This window comes from Aspergillus lentulus, assembly GCF_001445615.1.
Source record: "Aspergillus lentulus DNA, contig: Alt08, strain: IFM 54703, whole genome shotgun sequence".
NCBI lineage: Eukaryota > Fungi > Ascomycota > Eurotiomycetes > Eurotiales > Aspergillaceae > Aspergillus > Aspergillus lentulus.
The window spans coordinates 4809929-4834502 of NW_028322118.1; the positions used below are offsets into that span (position 1 = coordinate 4809929).

The following is a 24574-nucleotide window of genomic DNA, read 5'->3' on the forward strand; positions in this document are numbered from 1 at the left end:
ATGCGTTTAGCGAGAAGGTTGTCGTTATGTTGTCCAGATGTCATGAATGATAGTGAAACCAATCCGGAGATTGGCATGCATTACAGAGCCATGTCAATAGTCAATCGGGACAATGTCATGGACCATTTGCCACGTCCTTGTCTTCTCGTCAACTCGATTCCGAGAAAACTTCAAGTAGATCTGATCAGGACTCCGATTCCACTTGGAGATGTCTAGATCACCTAATGGCCCGGGATCATCTCGTGGCCGGAAGACACAATAGCCATGGATTCTAGACTCCTCCGGTATCAGTGCCGTAGGGAGCGTGGATTTCTCACTCCCTGCGTTTTGTCCTTCTGGATCGGTACGCGGCCGAGTTAAGTCGTCGTACATGGTGCTTTCATATCCGGATTCTTCCAATTTCATAAAAGCTTCCGCCAATATTGCGCCTGGTGGACACTTCCACAGCGCCTGCACTGGAGGTGCCTTTCTCAATAGCTCCAAAGCTCTTCGGCGCAGCCACGGGTCACGGCATTTGATAGCCGTCAGAAACAACGAGAGACCAGCTCCCATTTCAAAGGTGAATGGCGGTTGTCTGCCATCCGAGCCTGCCGACGCTTCGAGATGTACAGCGGACTGTTCAACAATGAGCCGGAATTGGGGCATATAGGCGTCGTAGGCAGTCTCCAGCTGCTCGGTGCAAACGGCGGTAACGATCGATGCGGCAGCGTGGAAGGAAAGCAAGAGAGACGTCACGCTGCTAGGAAGTTGTGACGGATCAGACGAGTCGACTAGGTTGGTGTAGGCGCGGTGCCACTCTGCCAGCCGGTTCTGGATATCTTCTTGTTTATTCTTGAATGCTGGGGGGATAGGGCCTCCGTGGCCGTTGCTCGCAAGATACCCCTCAACAGTGCGCTGGAAGATCATGCCCTCTGCAGCGAGAGCGACCATTGCGAGACGGGCCGACCTGAGAGAGGGGAATGTGTTTCCGATAAGACCCCGCATTTCTTCAAGTAGGCCACTCACAGGAACGCCTGAAATGCTCAGCGCAATTGTGCCCAGTCGTAGGAAAATGGGGAAGATCGTGTCTTCAAAAAGAGCCGAGTCTGGACGAGAGCCCAACCTAGCCCCACCTGCCCGCAGCTCGAAGATGAGACTGACTCCCTGCTGATAAAGTCGTAGCGCCTCTTCCACTCTCCCCTGGAGCGTTTCTATGCAGATGAACAAGACGCAGCTAATCAATGCGATATTGATATCAACACTCCCCTGGTCAATTTGCCTGCGCATAGTGGCCAGCGAGCGCGAGTACCAGCGCAAGGCATCACGGTGGTTAGGACGCAAGGTCTGACCATAGTTGTCATTTCGCCTCAGCCAGACAGGATCGAAGCAGGGTTCTGAGTTCTCAAAGAGGGCGCTGATGGCGTTGACCGCGTCCCACACGGCAGGCTCACGCCGACATGCCTGGGTGACAACGCCGCCCCAAAAGTCGATGTCAAGTCCCCCGGCAATGAATGACGCAGCGTGTTGGAAATAATGGGCGAAGGCCCGTCGCTCCCACCATACACTACTCGGTACGAGCGAAAGCGGACGGTTCGGACCCGGGACCATACTAGCTCCTGATGTTGAGGCATGACGCGATGGAGCAGGGCTATTGTATTCGCATTTGCGTCCCGTGCTGCTGCATCGGATACAGTTGGGCCTTTCCTCCCCGCATTTCACTTTACGGATTCTGGGATGATCAGTGTCGGCTGAACAACAGGGGTCATCCTAGGATTCGCACTTGCAAGTCGTACATCCGTCCCGCGAGCGAATGGGCACGTAGGAGCTTTTCGCCAAGCGGATCTTTCTGTCTTTCATTGTCCCGTGCATCAATCTTGGGCCATGGCTGATAGTTAGGGAGAACAGATAATGCCTGAGTCAGCTGTCTTAGGAACGAGAAGAACTAGAACAGACAGGGTTAGTGTCATCGCTGAACTGCTATTTTTATCCTCCTATTCTTTGCTAATATTATTATGGATTATTTCATGACAACTCTGTAATAGTAGTAGCCCTTTTCCCTCTTCTTGAGTTGCTGGTGATTGGCATCTAAAAAGGAGTCGACCGACCCCGCCAGCTGAATATGTTCAGTTTTGTGAGGAGAACTGCGGTGATTCTACTCCGTATGTCCAGTCACCAGAGTAGAGATCTGGGGAGATATTCCTTACATAATGGTATTTGTCGTCCGAGTTTGGTTCATCTCTTTGATGACCTTTTAATATGATTCAAGCATAGGACATCTTGGGTGACGTCGTGGTGTTGTTCCCAAATCATACCCCACACTACTGTCGTGTGAAAGTATAAATTTGCAGATCTGGGGGATTCTGGGGTAGGATGCTCCTTGTCTATAAGCATTTTCGTATCTGACTACATGTAACTCTCTTAAGTAAACGTTACACCGCAGAACCGAGTGGGGGTCATCTCCCAACTCCCTTCGTCGTTCACACGACAACCGCAACAAAACAGTCGTATCATATCATCGTATCTCATAGCCTCGGTCATCACAAAAACCATCGAAACTCCCTCGCCTTAGGCCCATCCCTCAATCTCTCCGTCGGCACCTCATGCGCCCGCAAACGCACCCCATCCCTGCGATCCCTTCTCTTATTATCAAACCACATATAACACCCCAGCAACGCAGCCAGACACGCCCCCGTAGCGCCAAACGCCGCGACAGTCACCAAAGCAGGCATGTACTTGGGCTTATCCCGAGCGCGGAACACGTTGCTGCTGACCAGCCCCATGAGATTCGCCAATGGCACCCCGATACTCGTCAGCAGCACGCGGCGGCCCTCGTCCGCGACGTTGTTGTTGTACCAGGTGCTCAGCAGGACGGAGGGGGCGGATGTGCCCCAGGTCATCATGAAGGTGGCGAAGTAGGCGAGGCGGATCTGCGCCTGGACGTCGTCGATGGAGGCGTAGATGATGAAGCCGGTGAATGTTAAGAGGAATCCGAGGACGATGAATGGGGAGCGGAGGCGTGCGGCGTCGGAGCTGAAGGCAAGGAGGAGGAGCATGACGGCGCCGGTGACGTTGGGGGCGACGGTGTAGAGATTTGTCTTGACAGTAGAGTAGCCCAGGCGCTGGACGATCTGCGGAAGGAAGAGCGCGACGCCCTGGATGGGAACGCCAAGGCAGATTTCGATGCAGAGGAAGGCGTAAGTGGTGGGGTGCTTGAAGATGACAAGGGCGTCGCGGAATCGGAACTTGTCGTTAACCACGGCGCTGGAGTCGACCTGGATGCGGTGGAAGGCGAGCGCCTTTTCATCTTCAGAGAGGAATTTGGCTTCGGCGACGCTTCGCGGGAGGTACCAGAAGGCGAAGATGGAGAAGAGCACGGTGGCGCCGCCTTCGATGATAAAAAGGTATCTCCAGTTGGGGATGGAGGAGCCCTCGATTTGGAAGACGCCAAAGGCGATCAGCCCCGAGAAGGCGTTGGCGATGTTGGAGGCGGCATAGAAGATGGCCAGCCGGCGGGCGAGCTCGCCGCGTCGGTAGAACGTCGTCAGGTAGTAGATGACGAGTGAGAAGAAAGGGGCTTCGCACATTCCCAGGAACCAGCGAAGAGCGAAAATGCCCCCAAAATTCTTTGTTGACGCCGAGAGCAGGGTGAAAGAGCCAAAGCAGAACATGAGGATGGGCAGGACGCGGGCCGGGCTGTAACGTTTACCGAGCATCGCACCGGGAGGCGCAAAAATTACATAGGGAATAAAGAAAATGGAGAGCAAGAGGTTGTATTCATTGGATTTGAAGTTGAGATCTATACGGTCATTAGTTCGGTTTCTTGACGGGCAATGTGGACTTACCCTTGCTCATCCCATCTGTCTCTGCGTTTCCCAGATTCCCCTTGTCCAGCGCGTTGAAGAGATCTGATCAATCAGTATCAGGATTTGCCTTCCAGTGGGCAGAACTCACACATCACGGCGAGAACAGGAAGTAATCGCAGGTCAAACCGGCGACAGAGAGCCCGCTCGGCCTTGTGATCGACAACTCGCACGACATCCTCCACCACTCCGGGTGCAGAGCCATAATTCTTCAAATTGTCGCTGTTCTCATGAATAGACTCATTTGCAGTGGATGTTTTTGTATCATCTCTAGTTGTGTCGGACATTATATTCGACGCCATGATCCTATCGACGGTGACGAAGTTCAGGACAGATGCTGGAAGATATACACCACTCGACGCAAGGGATACACCGAGACTTTCGGAGGGTTATCAATCAAGGAAATGACATGCAAGGGCAATCAGATATATATCAGCACGATTGAATCATGGCTTATCATTTTGCTGCCCCAAAGGCAGAGTATCATCAGCCGCGCGATGTTAAGATAAGCAGATAGCATGGTAACACGAATCCTTGAAGATGTAACCCCCACGCTATTTCTCCGCATCATCATCAGCAGAGATGATCAGTCATTCGTTGGATAGCACCTAGATGAGGGGAAGATGGATGGTTGGACGAAAGCGGCGATCCTTGTGAGATGAGGTTGCATCCGTGAGGAGAAGTAGGCACTATTAGCACAGTCCCTCTATAGCTGTAGCACTTGGTCTGAGCTTGTTAAATATATATGTTTCCTTACTTATAGCTCTGTCTTACGATTTCTATGTTCTGGTAGTTAGCCCTTCCTGTATCAGCTAGTTTATGCTAACTATTTATCTTACTAAATTTCGCTGCCAAACGATGGACCATTAATGGACTCCTTTTCAATGGATTGAGCCGACGCTGCTTTAGTTTGTACGCCAGTAGCAATTCAGACAATTGAGGAGTATGCTTGAGATCCTGCAAGGACGTTAACCGAGGTATATGTGCAAAAGAGAGAGAAACAACTAAGGCTAGATAAGATTAACTTATTGGTGGAGTAGTAAAAATTTATACCATCTACTCGAGAATATACTGGAGTCATAGACCTAAATATTCATCTGAGATATGTGATGCTTTCTCCTGGTTGTGAAATGACCGTGCCAGTCCCTTGTAGAGCTTCGATTGAACCTATTTTTCTTTAAAAGATTTTAGCACTTGGTAAGAAGGATTAGCACTATAACCAGAAGATACTTCATCTATCACCATGGTCTTCCACTCTAAACACTGCAGCAGCACGGGTCGCAAGAGCATCCAACATCATTAAACTGATTCAGCAGTTAAGCTGGTTAGACAGCTAGTTCTGTTGCGTGGCTCATAAGTCTACTATATCCTACTTTGCGTCCCTGCAGCTCTAAGACATCTTCACTGAATCGCCCAGGACTTCTAGAGGCCACCGCAAGACTTTATTTCAAACATAACTGTTCCATCTTGTACAATTTGTATAACAGGACATACCAAATTGCGGTAGCACTTGCACTAGGTAGCAGCAGCGTCTGCATCCAATGCTCTCAACGTCGATCATCTATTTTCTTCCAAGGTCAGGCACCGAGGAGGGTTATGGGACCCTGTGCTCTTTCCTTCGGATGTCTTTCCTTCCAGGCCTCTGCTACGTCGTTCCACTGTCGCTCCTCATCGGGCCTCAGTTAGGTGGGAAACAAGTCACGCAGCATATTTCGCCCTATACGATGGTACCTTCTCGACCTCAAGTAAGGTGGACACTACATCCGGCTCCTCGATAAGGCATTCAAACTCGAGAGGGATCCCGTAATTCTCCGGCCTACGAGACTATCTGGGCATATCGCTCTTGTGAATCATCCCCACAGATCCAATGGCTAGTAGAAACCACGGGTTCGTCTTGAGCGCAGCAGCAAGACCTAAAAGACCGCCAGCAAAAACATTGCAAGCGTTGTGCCAGGACCCCGGATGACTTCCATATCATTACCACTACCTACGGCCAGATCTTCCAGATTCAGCCCGAAGCAGTTCCCCAGGATGATGGTCGCATGCTGAGTTCCATACCCGCCTGTCAGGATATAACCGTCCTCAGAATCACGGCGGCAGGGCCATTTTTCGCGTGCCCATACGGGAAGGGACCCGGTGATTAAATGACAGGATGATTCCGACCGCGGTGATCATGAGGATGCCCCAGTCACCGACAAGTCCACATGGGATGGCAGCAATGGACAGCTGCAGGGTAAGAACAACAGCCCCACTCCAGGAAAGGCCGTCTCGCACAGGGATCCTTGGCGGTTGGGTTTCGCTGGGCTTGTATACACTCACAACTAGTCCCGCGAATTTCGGGACACGCGCATCCTCGTTTCGCTGTGCCATCGCCCTCCACTCATAGTCTATAGGAGTGTGGAGTTTGTCAGAAGTTTGTGGATCCTTCCAGAATTTGAAATCCCGCATTATGTGGCCCAGAACTCAGCTGGTGTTGTCTCGTGTCGCTCCGGTCCTTGCGTTGATGACCCGGTACGGCGTATCCGCATCCTGCAGCATGAGGCGGTCCTGCCCAAATGCTGAAATTGCATAGGTGATCCAACCTGTTTCATGAGTATCGATATCAACCACCTATTGATTCCCAGAGGGGACATACCAAAGGGAAAAGCAACAGGTGTGAATCCACCGCCAACCAACTGCGTCAGGGCCCTCACAACAACATCACCACCCAAGATAAGTCGAAATGAAACTCTGCCCTCTTTTTCTGTTTGCATCTTCTTCGTGTTCCTCTCTGCTTCTCTCCCAGGGATTCGGCATGAACTACCTTGTGCTCTGTGATACCTTTCCTGGGCAACTCTAATAGATCTAGGCAATCCCTATTAGTAAATTAACGGAAAATGAGTCTACTTAGAAGTCTGTCTGTTGTTCCGTAGGACTTTTGAATGACCATTGGTGGCACCCTGTGCAACCCGCTCTGACATTGCTTTCCATCTATAACGATACATCTGAGTCGCAGGCTGGCAAACCATCTAATCGTTTCAACGCTTCAGGAGATATAGCTCGGGGAGGCTCTAATACGTAGTTCTCCGGTACATAGTGAACAGCCTCCATGAAGTCACCGTGCAGCGATTCGTACCCCATCATCCCAGGATTTCAGCTCATCAAAGAAACTCACCATGACGTCCCAAGGTGGCCTTTCGCGTGGATCATACCTCACCTTTTCTTTATAGATTCGTTCTCCTTCCCCGTCAGTGAACTCAATGAAATAAGCCAACCGCCTTGCAGTTTGCCTCTGGTACTCACAAGTCCCCTCTATCCATGCAGGAATCTGGGACTTGAGCGCCGCCGACGCATATTCAGCGGGGTCTTCACCATCAATGTGCCAGCATGGTAGCCCTCTAAACATTTCAATAGAGAAGATAGCTTCCTGATCTAAGTCTCCAGGGAAATAGATTATCAGGACCTCATAAAGCCTCTGTGGAGGGAAAAGTGGGTTTGCGCGTATGATCTTCCCAGCACCACGGATCGGCCAGGCCTTGGTTCCATGAGCGAGGTGCAAGGGCTTCATTCAATCTGAGGAAAAGCTCTGAGGTAAGAAACTCCTCCCTGTCTCTGCTGCTTCTACGCTCTAGTAGTGTTTAGTTAATTATTGGATATTTAGAAGACGGCATAGCAGCTTCTTACATCGAATGGTTAGTGCTTGCTTAGTGCTTACCGATAATCAACCTCTCAATTCTCGCTTAGTTCACGGGGACGGCCTCCGACGATAACGATGCATTCTTTGAGTTTGTGTATCTCTTGGAGGGTCGCAAAAAGTTCGTCGCTGTTTGGGATGACACCATTGGGTGGATCTTTGAGTGATATCCATTCTACCAATCTGCGGCTCTGAGGTGGCCTTTCCGCTGCAGATGGATCTTTGGCGTTTGTTTCCGTGGTAGTGTTCCTGATAGCATGCAAGTCATTCTGTTGCTTTGCCGCGCGTTCCGTTGTAGTCTTCTCCGCATTCATTTCACTGGCAAGTGTGATTGATTGAGTAACAGGCATGATGTGGCAAACCAGTGAGGCGGTGCTAAGTACAGAAAAAGAGGTTGAGGAGTATCAAGAGGAGGTGTATTGGAGCACCAACCCGGAAACAGCAAAACTAACCACATGTAGTAGTTCACAAGTCCCAATATTACAGCCCTCATTGAACTCCAGTGGTTCGGGTTCGGTCCGTAGCGTAAGGATTTGCGCGGATTTCGGTTTCCCTACCCCCAACCCGATTCGGATTCGGTGAGAACCATTGGTTATAGTTGTCTCAGTTTTGGGGATGATATTTTGCTTACTAATTGTATGACTTTCTCGGATATTTGGATATAGCTAGATAGCCTACTATCTAGTCTATCTAGATATGAAGTATCGATTCAAAATACCTAGTGGTTGCTGAGATATAAGGGAAACACATCTCTATGACTGTCAGGGCTTGGTATGAAAGTGGTGGGGATACCTCTCACAACGCCTGTTAAAAGGACTCTTGGCCTTGCCAGCCTGTTACAAGTCCCCGGGGCATTCCGAATTGACCCACGCTCACCTACAAGACTGCCCGGAGTAGTAGGACTTGCTCCGCTTTCTCGGCTTTCCAAGTTGCTGCCGATCCGCAAGTTTTTACCCACCTTTCATTGAGTAGCTTGACCTGCGTTTCCATCTCTCTCCTTCTATCACTACAGACTGGGTAATATCTCTCAAATCAGCTCTGTCCCCACTCCCCTTGTTGAAGCCTTGAAAATTCATTGTCCATCTGGCCATCTCTGTGCCCTCGTCGAAAATTAGATACCACCCTCTTTCAACTGTGCCAATTCTCCTGAAATGGCCCGTATCCTGATAACCGGTTCTACGGATGGCTTTGGCCTTGAGGCTGCCCGTCAGCTGGTTCAGCGGAACCACACCGTCTATCTTCATGCGCGTAACCAAGAGCGCGCAGAGGATGCCAAGGGAAAATGCCCTGGCGCTGCTGGTGTGCTGATTGCAGACTTGACAAGCATGGCAGAGACGCGCAAACTGGCTGAGGAGGCAAACGCAATTGGTACCTTTGACGCCGTCATTCTTAATGCGGGATTACTTTACGGCCCCTTCCGCAAGACACCAGATACTGGCGTGCCGGCTATGGTCTTCGTCAATGTTATCGCACCCTATATTCTCTCTTGTCTTCTCAAGCAACCCAAGCGTCTTATCTTTATTGCATCCACCCTACACAAGCAAGCCAACACGAACGTGAAGGATATTTTCTGGTTCGAGCGTGGAGAAAAAGAATTCCAGGATTTCCCAGCATACTGCGATTCCAAGCTTCATGTTATGCTTCTTGCAAATGCAGTAGCAAGGCGGTTTAAGGGCACTTCAGTCACGGCTGTGCATCCTGGATGGGTTGCTACCAAGCTTGGAGGCCAAGGTGCTACCGACAAACTGGAGGATGGTGTCGAGACATACGTCATGCTGGCCGAAGGTGACTATGATCAAAGTCTCACGGGGGTCTATTTTGAACCCAAGAAGAAGATCGGTGAACCTCTTGCTGTGACAAGGGACGAAGATTTGCAGGAGGTTGTCGTCAAAGCTTGCGAGGAGGTCACTGGTCTTAAGCTACCTTAGTAGCTTATTCGGCATATCGGCAGCCATTCATAATGGCAAGCATCTTCTGGAACATATTTCGATTATTCTAGAGCTCGTCAAGATTCCAAATACCTAGACCGGGGCTCTCACCGAACTAGCTTCAAGGTCTCCTGCATGGAGGTTGATGTCCCAATCTCGAACTTGTTTATCCGTTGTCTCAGAATAACTCTGCCCTAACGTAGCCTTTGCCGCGGCGCATGGCGCTTCAGAATAACGCGTAGTTCAGTGTGGAGGACCATTCGAAAAGTTCTCGCCATAGAACCATATAGTAAATCACTATGAATCTAGACTGGCAAGACACTTATAAATCTGCCGTTATTGGCTTATCTATGCGTCTATTGGTATTCTTATCATGGTAGATGGCCACTATGTCATTGGTGTACTGTCGCAACTGCCTGAGTTTTGTACTCATCTTTCTCTGCAGGACACTCTTGTCGATCAAGATAAATCCGCAAATCAAGCCCATTTATACCTAAGAGCAGCATACTTTGAGGGTTACTGCACACGATCAAGCATCTCTTCTCCTCTCAGCCTCACTCTGAATCCACTCCTCCGCTCTGCCTTTCCACTTGTCGTCCCATCGCGACAGTGCAGGCCGACCCTCAACCACATCATCACTCGCCCATTGCATCCTCGCCTGGTCCAGAGCCCTGTCCGTCTCATTATCGGGACAGACTATGTAGAAGGACCCCTTCTCCATGCCTCTGACCAACTCCTCCGCAACCTGACTAGGAAACCACGCCCCTTCCATCTTCTTCACGTTGCTCTCGTCCGTAGGCCCGACATTCCCCATGAGACCAGTCCATGTCCACCCAGGAATCAGCAGATGTACCGAGATATGAGCCGTGGCTGGATCCGACCGCAGATCATGCGCCAGATGCTCGGTCAGATTCTTGATGGCTGCCTTGGAGGCGTTGTACGCCGGGTTGGCGGCTCCAGGCGGGTTAGTGATGCCTTGTTTGGAGCCGGTGATGACGATTGATTTGGGAGTTGACGATGAGGCGGTCATCAGCGGAAGGAGAGTTTCGAGTCCGTTCAGAGGGCCGAAGACGTTGGTGTCGAATGTCTATTCATTAGCTATAACCAAGTAAGCGGAGCGTATGGATTCACCTTCTTCCAGTAATCGGCATCAGCCCACGGTTTCAGTCGTCCTGACAGCTCACTCTGCGCTTTGTATGATTTTCCGGCATTGAGAACGACAAGATCGAGGTCGTTGAATATCGACTGGATCTGCTTTGTGACGTCCTTCCAGGCGTCCCGGTTACCGACGTCAATGGTGTAAACCTCTGTTTTCAGCGAAGAGTCGAGAGCAGATAGCTCATTTTTGGCTTTTTCCAGATTGGCGGTGTCGATATCGAGGAGCGCCAAGTGCATGCCTTTGGAGCGGCACAGTCTGGCGATCGCGAAGCCGACGCCGGAAGCTGCGCCGGTGATGAGGGCCGATTTCTGGGGTTGGAAGATGGCAGCCATTGTGTAGCTACTTGATCGAATTTGACAGAAGAAATCAGGGAGGATAGAGGGTCGCTGATATGTGGTTATATGTGATCATCTTGTACCCCGCATTGTCATCAACGGAAATAGCGGAGTTAGCCTCGTTGCTCTTGTACCGTGGAAGATGATCTTCTGGGCCATATCAGTATATCTGTATCTATCTAGATAAAGTTCTCCAGAGGCACGGAGTGAACACCTATTTAAAAGCTGAAGAATGCACTCAACAGCTCCTAAGCAAAACGGATCTTCACTCGGTACAGGACCAGGATCAGGATGTCCTCAGCCAAGCTTCTTTATCCCGTCCGCAGATTACCCCGGACCAACCGGCTGAATTCAAATTGCGGGGAATGAGTGCATCGTCGTTCTGCATGGATAGATTATTGCCAAATTCTTCATCGTGCAGGCTAGGACCATTTTATCCGTTTAGCCTGTGGAGCAATCAGGGGACAATCCGGGGTAATGGAGTATTCCTTGACCATGTGTCTCTATTTAACATTGCCCTCCTCGATCGAGGTCATCCTTGCCATACGAGAAAGTTGGGTTGAGGTTGGATGAACCTGAAGCTCAAGATGCCTACATTCCTGTCTAGAGCAGTCGCTGCTCTTCTTCTACTCCTCCAATTCAGCACTGTCTGGTCACTTCCTCTAGACATATCCCTTGGCGGCAATGCGGGTTCAAGTCGTAAATCCCACTGGGTGGATATTTGGACGACCATGCCGCAACTGGTCGAGCCCTACAATCTGCCTCCCGCTCCATACGTGAGTCTATCTTAACGTGCAATAACCTCATCTAATGCAGATAGAACTCGTCGACCTCGGTTTTCAACAATTCTACCGTCCGTCAGACCATCCACGTCACGCTCGATGCAGACAGCATCCGTCTGCGTCTCTCAAATGCGTTTGGGCTGAACGACCTGGAAATCACCAGCGTCGCCATCGGCCTGCCAGTCGATCGAAAGACAGGAACAAGCGCTCTCATACCGGGATCAAGCAGAAAGGTTCTCTTCAGCGGCAACGAAGATATCACCATTTCGAAGGGAGCACTAGCTGTTTCAGATCCCATTTATTTCCCCGTTGAGGCGCAGTCGACCCTTCTGATTGATATCTACCTCGCTCAAGGGCAGCAGGGCAATGCCATCACCGGCCACCCGGGAAGTAGAACGACCTCTTGGCTATGCTTTGGAAACTACGTCGGGGCGAACAATCTGACCGATCCGTCGGTGATGAGCGTGGATCACTGGTAGGTTTTCACGTGAAGATATACTACGTACCCAGCTAATGCAGCGCAGGTACTTCATCAGCGCCGTCGAAGCGTCTCTACCCCCTAACGCGCGCAGCTTCGCCATCATCGGCGACAGCATCACCGACGGCAGGGGCAGCGACACCAACGGCAACAATCGGTGCGTTCTCGTTCATGCACTTAGTCGATGTGAATCTAGCTAATGATGCAGATGGCCTGACCTCCTCCTCGCCCGCATGCAAAAATACCGCTCCACCTCCTCCATCGCCCTCCTCAACCAAGCCGCCGGCGGCAACCGCATCCTCGCCGACGGGCTAGGCCCCAACGTCCTCAGCCGGCTTGACCGCGACGTCCTCGCGCACTCGGGCGTGCGCTACGCCGTGATCTTCGAGGGGGTGAACGACATCGGCGTGGCGAGCGCTGATCCTGCATCCCAGAAGCTCATCGGTGATAAACTGCTCGTTGCGTTTAGGCAGATCGCGACAAGGGTGCATGCGGCTGGGATTCCCATCTTCGGGGCGACGATCACGCCGTTTGGGACGCCGGTTGGGTCGAATTATACACAGCCGTATTCAAGTGATGAGCGGGAGAAGACGAGGCAGCGCGTGAATGAGTTCATTCGCAGCAGTGGGGTTTTTGATGCGGTGCTGGATTTTGATAAGACGCTTAGAGATCCGAGGGCGCCGGGGGTGTTGGCCGAGGAGTTTGATTCGGGGGATCATTTGCATCCTAATGTGAGAGGATATCAGGCGCTGGCGGATCACTTTCCGTTGGAGGTTTTTGAGCGGTTTGATTGGTAGTGAGCGTGCTTATTAATGAATTACTTTGGTAGTATCTAGTATAAGTTGTTCCTATCTTGAACGCCAGGTTTAAGGGTGAAGAGTAGCGTTCAGCACTGCTTTCCGCAGGATACTTCGTTCTGATATTGAGTACGACCACCAATGCCAAAATAAATGAATCCCAGATGCCCAGCCAGTGCGGTATCAAACTGATTCATGTTCGCTGTGGTTTGACTGGACGAAAGTGATCAAAAAAATTTTGCCCATACCCACAGTCTCCATATATGAGGCATGATACCACAGCTCCACAAAGTTCAGCTCGGCCCGCTCTCTTTCCTTCTTCCCTTTGACAACAAGATCAAAAGATTGGAATTGTGGTTGAGAAACCATCTATAGGTGAGATCATATATCTTTTGCTTGGTTATACTTTTTCTAAGAAGTCCTCATAAGAAGTCCTCAGCTATCTCAATCCGTTCCCATGGCCACTTCCAAATACCCCACCGCTCAATACACCTCCGAAGAATTTGTTGAAAGTAGCGGTGCCATTCTCTTTGACCTGTCACATGAGACAAAGCGTGTCTGTTTGATTCACTACACTGTAAAGGATGAATGGCTTCTGGCGAAAGGCCGACGAAATTGTGGCGAATCTCGGCTTGAAGCAGCTTTGAGAGAAGTGCAAGAGGAAACCGGCTACAAATGCCACGTTTATCCTGTTACAATGTCGACTCGTGCCCCCTCAAAAAATGAGGCGGATGATGTTTCGGACCATGCTCGGTTGTATCCTGGCCTTAGTGAGCCTTTCATGCTCACTATTCGCGAGCTGAATGACAAGTCAGAGGCAAAATTGATCTGGTGGTATATTGCAGCAGTTGATAAGAGCTTCAAAGGCAGCACACCATCAGCAGACCGCGATTTTAGAGCTGAATTTTTCACGTATGATGAAGCTTTGCAAAAGTTGACATTTCAAGATGATCGCAACGTCTTGACAAGGGCCATCGCTTTAGTGGAAAGCTCATGATACAGTATTGCTTATTCTCTATGACCATAGAGAAAGGTCAAAGGTCGTGAGAATCTGGACAATCTATATTGGAACAGCTTTTGATTCTTAAACGCTAACTAGCAAATCAAACGACGACATTTGGGTGCCACTTTGCTCTATTTCCTCCCAGCCAATACAGCAAATTCGTAAGTACAATCTGATTAAAGTCGGGTCCTACTCCCAGCCAAACATCAAATTAATAAAGGAGTTAACCATCCACTACCAGCGGCTTGAGGACTGATTGGTGTAGCATATCCCAGGCTTTCCCGCACATCGAACCTCCAAGGTCAGAGGAATTAGGGCAGAGTACTACTGGGATAGTGCCAGATTCTAATAATCCAGGCAGTACAACAGGATATATATGCATTACGATATATAACTAGTAACACTCAGCCTGGTGCTCCTGACCTATATAATTAGGTGCCAACCCCCAATGGTCCTCTTACTATGTTGTTGCAGCCCCATTAGTCTACAGACCACCTGATCTTATTTGGAGTAACTTTATGAAACATCACCCTAGTGGTCTGCCCGTTGTTTCCAATTGTCTCAGTCAGTCTGGCCAGTAGTGCGAGTGAGGGCGCGAGAGACATGCCCTCAATACACAGACGTTAGCCTCCGGGCTGGTCATGCATGGCCACTCACTATTAGGTAGGGATGTGGCTGCGGAAGCCGAAGGGGGCTAGATGGCCTAGGGGGGCATGGGGGGCTAATGTTATTTCTAGCATGGGTGGTGGTGGGAGCAATATAAATGACACTGATGGGGTGTGAAGGAGCCCTCTTGTAGGGGTTGCAGGCAACTATAATTAGTCTAAGAAATATGGACTCTACACACAACACTGTTATCAGGATGGCACTGCCAAGCACCCTTTAGACACCAGATGAGTGAACTAGCTGAGCCAGAAGTATCTCTTTGGCTGGTACAATTGAACAAAGAGTGTAACAAGGTGAAGGTGGTCTGAAAAACTCCCCATATCATTAAACAATCTTCGACTAACGGTCAGTTAGAGCCTAAGAGTTTTGCCACACAATTTCCCAGAAAGCTGCAAATGACACAACACAGTGACTTCTTGCCATGTGAATTCTGTAGATGAGTTATTTAGTGCAGGGATCAACGTTGGCGGCCAAGAAGAGTGTTGGTCAGCACAGAGTTCGTTTCAATGAATACGAGTTTCTTGACATCAAATTGTCGAATCGCATAAGTTTGCGCAGAGTTGGGAATCCCAGAAGGGCAGACCCTGATCACTATTTAAGCAGACAATGAGTGTTTGGATGTATGCCTATCCTTAGCTTTTGCACCATCCATATTCCTCCCCCCTTCCCTTCCCAAACGATTTTCCCAACTTGACTATTACCCAAGATGCCTCTCATACCGGTTTCTCTCTGGAGTCACTCTATCGGTGCTAATTCATGGAAGGTGGCCATGATTTTGGAGGAACTTAATGTCCCTTACACCCACAAGTTTATTGAATTTCCTGAGATGAAGCAAGAACCGTACGTGTCCATTAACCCCAATGGTCGCGTTCCTGCAATTGAGGACCCAAATACCGGCATCACTCTATGGGAATCCGGCGCAATCATCGAGTACCTGGTCGCTACGTACGATAAACAGAACACCATTAGTTTCACGGCTGGCTCAAAAGAGGACTATCAAACCAAGCAGTGGTTGTACTTTCAGGTGTCTGGCCAAGGACCATATTTCGGCCAGGCAGCTTGGTTTTTGCGGTACCATTCCGAGAACGTCCCTAGTGCTATAGAGCGCTATATCAACGAAATTAAACGTGTCTCGCTTGTTCTGGACGGGGCGCTGAAGAATAAGGACTACCTTGTCGGAGACAAATACACATATGCCGACGCCGTCTTTGTGCCGTGGTTCACTATCATGACTTCTTTCACCGACGAAATGAATCTCGATGGAAAGTTTCCTAATGTACACGCCTGGTTAACTCGCCTGAAGACCGCTCCAGCGATTGCAAAGGTCCTTGACGACTGGAGCGGAGCCTCCGGACAAAAAATGATGTGAATTGAAATCGTTGAGGGACTGGAATTAAGGGGCTTAAAGAACACATCATCTATCGGATGTTAAAAGGCTGTCACAGGAGAAGAATACTGTTATCAAGAGTGGAGCAGTAACTTACTACATCCTCCTATTAGTTTCCAATGTGATCCATGCTTCTTTGCCATTTACATGCAACTTCTTTGCCGTTTGTATATAATCCTTTACGCGATAACTCAGACCAGTTCACTACGATTATTGCACAGGACGTTGCTGCCTTCGAGGAGTATTGAACATCACCCTTAGGCATATGCCTTAAGCCTATTAAATAGGCTTATATAAACTATAATTTTATATAAAATATATAGTAATTATTCCCTAACATCTTAGCAGCCACTAGGTATTGTAAGTTAATATTTATATACTTAGATAGCCTAGATTCGGGGCTATGTAGTGATATAAAAGTCATTAATAAAATCCTAGGACGTAGGATTTAGTAAAAAAAAAAAAAACATAGTTATAACCAAACCCGTAGCAGGTCTGGGGTATAGAAACCAAACCCAAAATGATTCCCTAGACTTGCCCCTGACCCGACACCGCTGCGAGTTCGGTGAGGGTTCAGTGCGATTCTAGCAGGTCGGTTATGCAACTCTATTTCTGCGCCACCGGCTAGGAACCTCTTAGCAGTCAACTTCCGGCCTGCTTACAGTAAGATAGGAGTATAGGGAGGAAATAAGGTAGTTATATAGTAATAGGATAAGGTTTCAACAGGGTATCAAGGCCCAAGCACTTCCTAAGGGTAGTAGGTAAAGTAACCGATAAGAAGAGAGAAATATAAGAAATTACTAGGCATATAACACTTATTACCAGGTTTGAGGTGTATATATATAATCTAGGTAATTATTGCTATGGTACAAAGACAGATCCTTTGCAGTGGCTATCCCATCCCTTAGGTGACGTAAATACCGGGGCCACGCTGTTATTCAGTGACAGGTTGATCAGAGTATTGCCTGTTACCGTTAGATCTGTCCAGTCTCCAGTCGATCAGAGATCGGCTCACCATGAGGTTTATAGTCAGGCCATCCATACTTCCGCAAACCGTTGCGAGGATCTTTGGCAAAGGCAACCCATGCACCTAGCCATGTTAGACTTGGTCTCCAGAGTCCGAACTGCGACTCCCTACCTTGGATGTATTGGCTAGCCTTCACCTCCTGCGGAGTAGAAGGAATATTCAGCGGGGACATTTTATACGTCCCAAACACGATCGGCACTTCGCCTGCCTTCGTCAATCATTGCACTTTCGTGTTCTGAGATACTCACTTGAATGGTATGCCCCAAGCCACGGCACCGGACTCAGATTGCACCAATTGCCATGGTACAGATACCTCCATGTCGGAATCCCTTGTTCGACTTTGAGTCTGGGGCCATTAGCTCAAGTCCTGTACAGGAAAGTTTGGCTACATACAAAGCAGAGTGCTGAACAGGACAGTTGAACGTCGTTTGTGTACTCGCAAAGATCGCCGTCTCGTTTATCGACGAAGAGCTAAGATTGAAGAACGCCGCGCCTTCGCGATCATTGTTCCCGATGAGAGCGGGCTAACATGTCAGGCAAGTCCAAATTCAAGAGAAGGATGAACGTACCACACGCGCACATTTGCCCTGTTTAGCTCGCGCAGGGTAGTCTGCAAATACAGTGACGTTGTCCTGCACCGGAGCGAAATTGTATGAGCCTGAGGATAGCTCAGTGAGGATTTGTTTAAATGGTTTCCCCTGCATGCAGCGCAGCGTGCCCCTGCCGGATCCGCAGCCAAGGGCGGTCGATAGCTTATCCCAGTTTTGGTGGGTGATGTCGGCGCTGGTGATTATGTCTGCTGCGCCGGATTCAATGGCGACGGCGTGCACGAGGGGATTGTCGGGGTACTACGCCGTGGGTTAGACTTGTTCTCGGAGTAGGAGAGACTAGAGACTACCGCGTAGGTATACATGTCCACCGAAGCTGCGCCGGCTGACTGCCCGAACAGCATGATTCGAGAGGGATCACCGCCGAACTTCTCGATGTTATCGTGGACCCATTGGACCGCTAGTCTCTGCTGCTTGTTAACCGTGCTCGATGTAACAGGGAAGTGACAAACCTGATCCAAAAGGCCGACGTTCTGCTGACCCTGGGGTAGATCGGGGGAGTTGGGATACCCGAATACCGTCACGCGGTAGCTATACCATGAGTACTGCACTCCAGATGGTTAGGCAGGTAGACCTACTTGAACGTCACAACAATGATATCCTCGTTATCCTGGACAAGATTGTTCCCATCGTAGAATGTAAGTGCCGTACCCCCCTGCACAAACCCCCCTCCGTAGATATACATCATCACCGCCTTCTTCCCCTTGCCCTTCTTATGCTTGGCCGCGGGCGCCCAGACATTGATGGACAGACAATCCTCGGATATATCTGCCGTGTTCCACGGGTTATACGGCAGCACGGTCCAGATCGACTCATTCGAGAATGAGAACTGTCCGGGACACGGTGGGCCGAACGACGAGGCGTTGAACACGCCATCCATCCTGGATTTGCGCACGGCGGGTGCGAATCGGCGCGCGCCAACTGGTGGTTCGGCATAGGGGATACCCAGGAATGTACGGACAGTCTCAGCCGAGTTGTTGTAGAAGCCGTGGACGATGCCGCTAGTTGTTTCGACTTGGAGCTCTGAACTCGACGCCACAGCCAATGCCGCAGAGCCTAGGAGGCAGGAGAGAAGTACTTTGAGATTCATCATGGGTAGCGTGCTGGTTACAGGGACTTGCGGCAGTGGGAAACGAAGAAAGTCATTATACCCGTCGCCTACCGGCCTGACCTAAACACCGGTCATTGTTTCATCCCATTCCCTGCCTCTGTGGGGAAATCGCGGAGAAATCAATGAATACTCCGCATACCCATGACGAAAGGATACAAGATATGGAGTACATTATTTCTAGTCTACCTATTTACCGGCAGGTAGAATGCGGGGAGCTGAGCACAAGTGAAGCATCACTCCGTGCCCAAAGAGGAAATAATCGGCAGCCGGGAGGTCCGGCTCAGCGAGTTTCGGCTGATATCAATTTGGCGGGGTTCCTTCATGGACATAAGCTTGAATTCGTCAGGATTGCAGTAGCTTCTTTGACTCTTCTAAAGCACCATGGTCCTCTCTACCAGGACATCATGGACCGCTTCGAAGAAATGGTACAGAGATCCGGCATTGTATGCGCCGACAGGCTACAAAGAAATTTTGTGATTCATATGTAGCTATCATACAAGCTGATGCGAGGAGGAGTTGCCAAAATAGGGTTTCTATTCACAGCAGATATAAGTCTAGATGATAAATGATATATGTCAGCATAGAAGACCAGCCTACAACCGTCTCTGCTTAGCCACTCCCCTCTTCTTCAACGCACTCGTCTCTTGCCGAGCAATCGTCGTCCCCGGCCCAAAATCCGGCTTCCCGCCCAACGTCCCAAACTCATCGCCAATATAATTACTTGGCTTAACACCAGCCGCAAAAGTCTTATTCCAACCGTCCAGAATACCCTGCACAACCTTAATCCCAGCATTGTAGATATTCTGCAGCGCAGGCCCAAACGCGCCCTGGTCCGCATACAGCAGATTATCAATCGCCGATTGACCAGGATACGGCCTCTCAAAGTCAGACGCCGTGCGCATGACGATAATCCGGGAGAAATCCACGCGCTTGTGCGACGCCGCACGCAACAGCGCCTCGAGTGTCGCGTTGTCTTCCTGCGCGGTGCTGCAGTACACGCCTGTCCCGTTCGTCAGAACTCTAATGGTATTGTCGAAGATGTCGTCGAGGATCTTTCCGCTGAAGTAGACGTCGCTTGTGGTGACGTCGCACTCCACGACGGAGGGGGCTTGGGTGCCCGCTGCGTAGGTGCCATTGTCTGTGACGTACTTGGCGCGGTAGGCCTTGGATGTGTCGGAGTCGGCCAGCTGCGCCGTGCGGGCGAAGGAGGCGGCTAGGGAGCGCAGCTCGGCGTTGACTTCGAAGACTTCGGTGCCGTAGATGCTGGCTGGGTATTGGTCGGGTGCGTAGGCGCCCTGCGGGATGTAGGGGGAAGTGTAGTTTGGTCCGAGGTCGCGGATGTCGATCTCGTACTGCAGGGCGACCTGCACGGCGTACCGGGCGAAGGTGACGCCGCCGATGGTGGCGACCTTGGGGTTGACGCCGGCGATGCCTGCGATCAGGAAGTAGGTGTGTGTGAGGTCGAAGAGGGGGGAGAAGGCGATGGAGGAGACGGTGATGGCTGCGTTGATTTCGCCTTCGCCGGTGATGAGCTGGCAGATGCTGTAGTCGGCGGTGCAGTAGACGTCGGGATAGACGGGTGAAGCACCAGGCACGGTGATGTTGTGCGCGAAGAGATCGAACTCGGGTATGTTCCACCAGACAGCAGCTTCAGGTTTGAACTGCGCATGTGAGCAGCCGTCATCCTTACAACCCGGATAGAAATACGTAGACATACCATAGAGACGATGAACACCTTGGGCGCGATCTTATACGAGGGATGGTGGGCTACTGGTGCTGGTGCTGGCTTAGGGACTGCTGATGCCAGCACACAGCCAGCAAGCAGCAATCCCGTCGCAATTGACTTGACTAGATGCATTTTGAGGCCGTCGCCCGGTCTGAACTTCGTCGTCACTCTTTCGTACTGCACTGAGAACCAACCCGTCACGGCATCCCACTCGGTTATATAGCTGCAAATTCTGCAGTGGAAATTGCGCGACATGAGCCTTTCATGGATCTCGGACCAGGACGGTGGGCCCGATTCCACTATCGCGACTTTTTCAGAGAGATCTGCATTGTTAGCGGACGCCATTACTCAACGGAATCCATTCTCTCGTGCTTCTGGGTCGGATCGTCGGTGGAATCACCATCTAGGGTGTGCTTATCTTCGTATCAGTCAGATCTTCAATTGGCTTTTTACTTTGAAAGAGTGGGGAATAGCACGGCACCCGCCGGTATGCGAACGGCATTTATCATGATTCATGACTGAAGATAGATAACTCAGCTAATCAACGAGATATCAGGACGAAAACTTATCTCTCCTTAGTCCTGCAAAAATACTTAATCTATCTGGCTCTAAGAGTGAGGTAACTCTAGCGATAATAACTTATTTTAACTATCTTGCACCAGTAGGAGCAGATCCAGACCTAGATATATACTGATTTCATGTAAATAACTATTGCAAGCTCTAATTAATGCCTGGTAATAAGAATTTGTGCTCCATACTTGGATTAGATTTGCTAATCCTCGCCTTGAGTGGATGATGAACATCATTCTTAAGCATATGAAGCAGTATGGACCTACAGGTATATTAAAAGAAAGGAACCAGAAGTCCACTGATAAGGACTCTTAACATCTACTTTATAGATCTGACTTGGCTTCCTCCCCCCGTGCACCTCCAACTCCTCATCGTTGCATTAACCTTACTATTACAAAGAGACACTGGCGCAAACAGCATATCCAACCAGCAAATACTGACAATCTGAGCCAATAGCCGGATTCCATCCATATGGCCGCGCAAACATGACCCCGAACTGCGTCTCAATTGCGCCGCAAGAGCCGCCATCAGCTACAGTATACCAGGCGTTCAGTTGGATGCCACCCCTGTCTGGGTAGGACTGGATGGCCCACTAGAGGTAGTTGTGCTAGATGTAGAGGACGAGGCAGGCCCCTTCACGGAAGTGCGCGCGGCCAGCCAGACAGTTTGGGAAAAAATGCGCCATCGCTCAGTGCGTGGGTCGTCCTCTCCATAGGTCATTGCTCAGTGCTTTAGTTCTTTTTCGAAAGCCATCACAAAGTTGGGTTCCAATAGCTTCGAGGAAGGGCTTCCTTTTCTTAGCCACAGTCTGAACATTCCTGAGTTCAGTCCTCTCTCTTGGGAGGAGTGGATGCAGCACAGCTTCTCTGCACAAACCTGTCATAGAATGCTTGAGGTTTCTCATTTTAGATGAAGAATATCACTGAACAGGGTTTACTATATTGAGCAATGCCAGTTACATTTACACATTATCACAGTTGAACTAGGTCATGCGCAGTTATTTCTCATAGGGCTAGAGCAAATATCAAGTACCATTAGTAAGGAATCTAAGTTAGTAGATAGCATTAAAAGGAAAAGGTTGGATATTAATAGGTCTAGGGCAAGCCCCTTAGAGGGCCTGAATTCTAAAGCACGCAACTTCCTTGCAAGAAAGAATAATAATGCTAATCTTTTATTAAACCATGCCATCTATCTATTTGTATCACCCATAACCCCAATGCTACTAGCAGGGTGCTATCATCTCAGGAGCTAAGCAACCCCTTACAGGCTCAGTGTAAGTTATTCTAAACTTTAAGAGCCTAGAGCACACAGGTTCTCTAGAAGACCTGTCAATAATATTTCAAACTACTGCATATAGCATTATGAAAGCTTAAGCTTGAAACACTTGCGAAAGTTGCTATTATGGCTAATTACCATGACTGCAGGCACACTGTAGACAGCCTGGCAAATATATGGACCAAGCGCCCTGGAGGAACCACATTCACGACATATTCATTAGAATTTGAGATCTGTGATTATCAGTTGTCAGGTGCTGTAGTGTCAACTCCTAACTAAGTTCAATGAAGCTGCCTCAACAGTCATGCCTTAGAGTAACAGTTAGACCGCAGGAGAGGTCTTCACAATCCGCAATGACATCACTGTAACAATGCATAAGCCGTCAATCATGCCTGACTCAGAGTGGAAACCAGGGCCAATGAATGACTGTAGACGGGGAGCGGATCACTAACCCTAGTCTACAACTTCATGAGGCACATCATAAGCTCCATCGAAAGCTGCAGCCATGGGCCGTGGTTTTAATGTAGCTCAAGCACATATGGGACTATCACAAGCAAATGCAGTCAAATGCTCTGGTTTCCCCAGGGCCTGAATGGCCTTCCCAAATTGATTCCCTGTGCGAGAGTATTGTCATTCAGATCCGCTGGATGGTAGGGTCCGTCATCGGATCATACAGGATACCAGCACAAGTATCTTCAATCAACACTCAGATTGCTATTTAGCTGGTCAAACGATAGCGAGACGTATAAAGAGATCGGTCTTGACACTGCTAAGATCAACCTGGGATTCACATATTACACTAAGTAGTTCATGACCAACCCCAACTCTAACTGCAATAAACACCCAATTAGATGTGGGGTTTTGGCCCTGGAGAACCCTAATAGTTTAGATACAGGCACATCAGGAGCCTTAACCTTTAAGAAAAGCACAATAGCAGCTGCTCTAGGTAACTTGAAAGTCTCTATCGATAGAACCTATAGCTTTTCTAAGGGGACCAAATACCCTGCTAGTTCATACTGCAGCCAGTATGATAATTAGTATGCTTGCTCTTCTCCTTTCTGAATAATACAAACTAGGCTTAGTCAGTAGTACTAGTAATAACTTCTACTAAGCAGGCTATCTCTCTAACTATAGTGAGTGCAAGGACATCTCAGTCATTAAATCATAGCGCCGTGCTCTCAAGTATGGTAAGACAGATAAGTAAGCCAGCAGGAAGTACTACTAGAACAAGCAGGCCAGCTTTTTCCAGTCTTAGGATACACCTACCTTGATTACTAAAAAATTCAATGAAATTATGAGTGCTAAGAAACTGGGTGGAGTAATAGCATGGAGTCTGGATGAGGACAGCCTGAGCTGGGACCATTTAAAGGCCATGCAAGATGGTCTCAGAGGCAGATTGGTTAACTAAATCTCTCAAGTCTCGTGTGCCTGATATTGTGTGGTTTATGAGACCTCCATATTTAGTGTAAAATAAAGAATAAAGAATGTACTTAGATGAGCGGTCAGGGTTTCGGGCTTGTATCTTGGGGGGTTTCTTTGGCTGGGGATAGTACGACTACTGCAGATAGGTGCGTTTGACATGAAGGTCGACAAGAGCTGAAAGGTCTTCCAGCCAGGCGGCATTGATTGTCCCTATCTATCTGGTCTGCGCCTTAGTCAATCCTACTAATATTAACAGTGCTAAAACAGTTCATCTAGCATGCATTGGCCGCTGAGAATGTCAACCATGTCGATGTGCAGGCTGTATGACTGCTGGCCACATCCATTGCGTGATAAGCGGCATGTCTAGTAGACTCATCCCTAGCAGCCATCATCATCCAAAGTAGGCGCCTTATTTCCCACAACTGCTTAAGCTAGATGGTGTCCGTCCCCATTAGCAAGTCTAACCGCTTCCAGCACGTTGTGACTCCCTGCTAGCGCTGATTCTTGAGTTGCATTAGAATAAGCTCAGCAGCCAGTAAACCTCTATCATGTGATACAGACCCTAAGACCAATCCATATGAGGACATCATAAATATCGGAGCTAATGGCTCACCGATTGAATTCTACCTGGGCTTTGAGGCCGAGATATGTAGCACAATGCGTGATGTACCCAAAATCGGATAGGCAGGTGAGTGGAGAATCTGCATAGGTCTTGCAGAGGACGGGTCCGGAGTTGGTGCTGCCTTGATGGCGCAGGCGGCAAGTCAGAATGAATGGAAAAATAGCCC

At 49.4% G+C, this 24574-nt stretch overlaps 9 protein-coding genes across 9 annotated transcripts; 4 read left to right on the forward strand and 5 right to left on the reverse strand.

Annotated features, from left to right (window-relative positions):
- Positions 1 to 93: 93 nt before the first annotated feature.
- ALT_4760 (MFS transporter) lies at positions 94 to 4141 on the reverse strand (the record flags this gene model as incomplete). Its single annotated transcript, XM_033556882.2, has 5 exons — positions 94 to 1708; positions 1773 to 1921; positions 2598 to 3775; positions 3822 to 3884; positions 3931 to 4141. 5 exons carry the CDS (start codon positions 4139 to 4141, stop codon positions 94 to 96), a joined length of 3216 nt encoding a protein of 1071 aa, XP_033412773.2.
- Positions 4142 to 5752: 1611 nt separating this feature from the next.
- Positions 5753 to 6287, reverse strand: ALT_4761 (uncharacterized protein; the record flags this gene model as incomplete). The annotated part of the gene is made up of 2 exons (XM_089599798.1): positions 5753 to 5901; positions 5963 to 6287. The coding sequence occupies 2 exons, from the start codon at positions 6285 to 6287 to the stop codon at positions 5753 to 5755; spliced, it is 474 nt and encodes a 157-aa protein (XP_089456136.1).
- Positions 6288 to 8663: 2376 nt separating this feature from the next.
- Positions 8664 to 9440, forward strand: ALT_4762 (SDR family NAD(P)-dependent oxidoreductase; the record flags this gene model as incomplete). The annotated part of the gene is made up of 1 exon (XM_033556884.2): positions 8664 to 9440. One exon carries the CDS (start codon positions 8664 to 8666, stop codon positions 9438 to 9440), a length of 777 nt encoding a protein of 258 aa, XP_033412775.2.
- Positions 9441 to 9969: 529 nt separating this feature from the next.
- On the reverse strand, positions 9970 to 10931 carry ALT_4763 (SDR family NAD(P)-dependent oxidoreductase; the record flags this gene model as incomplete). The annotated part of the gene is made up of 2 exons (XM_033556885.2): positions 9970 to 10527; positions 10572 to 10931. 2 exons carry the CDS (start codon positions 10929 to 10931, stop codon positions 9970 to 9972), a joined length of 918 nt encoding a protein of 305 aa, XP_033412776.2.
- Positions 10932 to 11503: 572 nt separating this feature from the next.
- On the forward strand, positions 11504 to 12991 carry ALT_4764 (SGNH/GDSL hydrolase family protein; the record flags this gene model as incomplete). Its single annotated transcript, XM_033556886.2, has 4 exons — positions 11504 to 11710; positions 11755 to 12191; positions 12241 to 12351; positions 12403 to 12991. 4 exons carry the CDS (start codon positions 11504 to 11506, stop codon positions 12989 to 12991), a joined length of 1344 nt encoding a protein of 447 aa, XP_033412777.2.
- Positions 12992 to 13448: 457 nt separating this feature from the next.
- Positions 13449 to 13988, forward strand: ALT_4765 (putative NUDIX domain; the record flags this gene model as incomplete). Its single annotated transcript, XM_033556887.1, has 1 exon — positions 13449 to 13988. The coding sequence occupies one exon, from the start codon at positions 13449 to 13451 to the stop codon at positions 13986 to 13988; it is 540 nt and encodes a 179-aa protein (XP_033412778.1).
- A 1378-nt stretch (positions 13989 to 15366) lies between these two features.
- On the forward strand, positions 15367 to 16029 carry ALT_4766 (glutathione S-transferase family protein; the record flags this gene model as incomplete). The annotated part of the gene is made up of 1 exon (XM_033556888.2): positions 15367 to 16029. The coding sequence occupies one exon, from the start codon at positions 15367 to 15369 to the stop codon at positions 16027 to 16029; it is 663 nt and encodes a 220-aa protein (XP_033412779.2).
- Positions 16030 to 16908: 879 nt separating this feature from the next.
- ALT_4767 (uncharacterized protein) lies at positions 16909 to 18775 on the reverse strand (the record flags this gene model as incomplete). The annotated part of the gene is made up of 8 exons (XM_089599799.1): positions 16909 to 17012; positions 17063 to 17137; positions 17186 to 17278; positions 17323 to 17420; positions 17468 to 17598; positions 17644 to 17922; positions 17973 to 18213; positions 18261 to 18775. The coding sequence occupies 8 exons, from the start codon at positions 18773 to 18775 to the stop codon at positions 16909 to 16911; spliced, it is 1536 nt and encodes a 511-aa protein (XP_089456137.1).
- Positions 18776 to 19386: 611 nt separating this feature from the next.
- On the reverse strand, positions 19387 to 20651 carry ALT_4768 (purine-nucleoside phosphorylase; the record flags this gene model as incomplete). Its single annotated transcript, XM_033556890.2, has 2 exons — positions 19387 to 20454; positions 20511 to 20651. The coding sequence occupies 2 exons, from the start codon at positions 20649 to 20651 to the stop codon at positions 19387 to 19389; spliced, it is 1209 nt and encodes a 402-aa protein (XP_033412781.2).
- Between the last annotated feature and the right edge of the window lie 3923 nt (positions 20652 to 24574).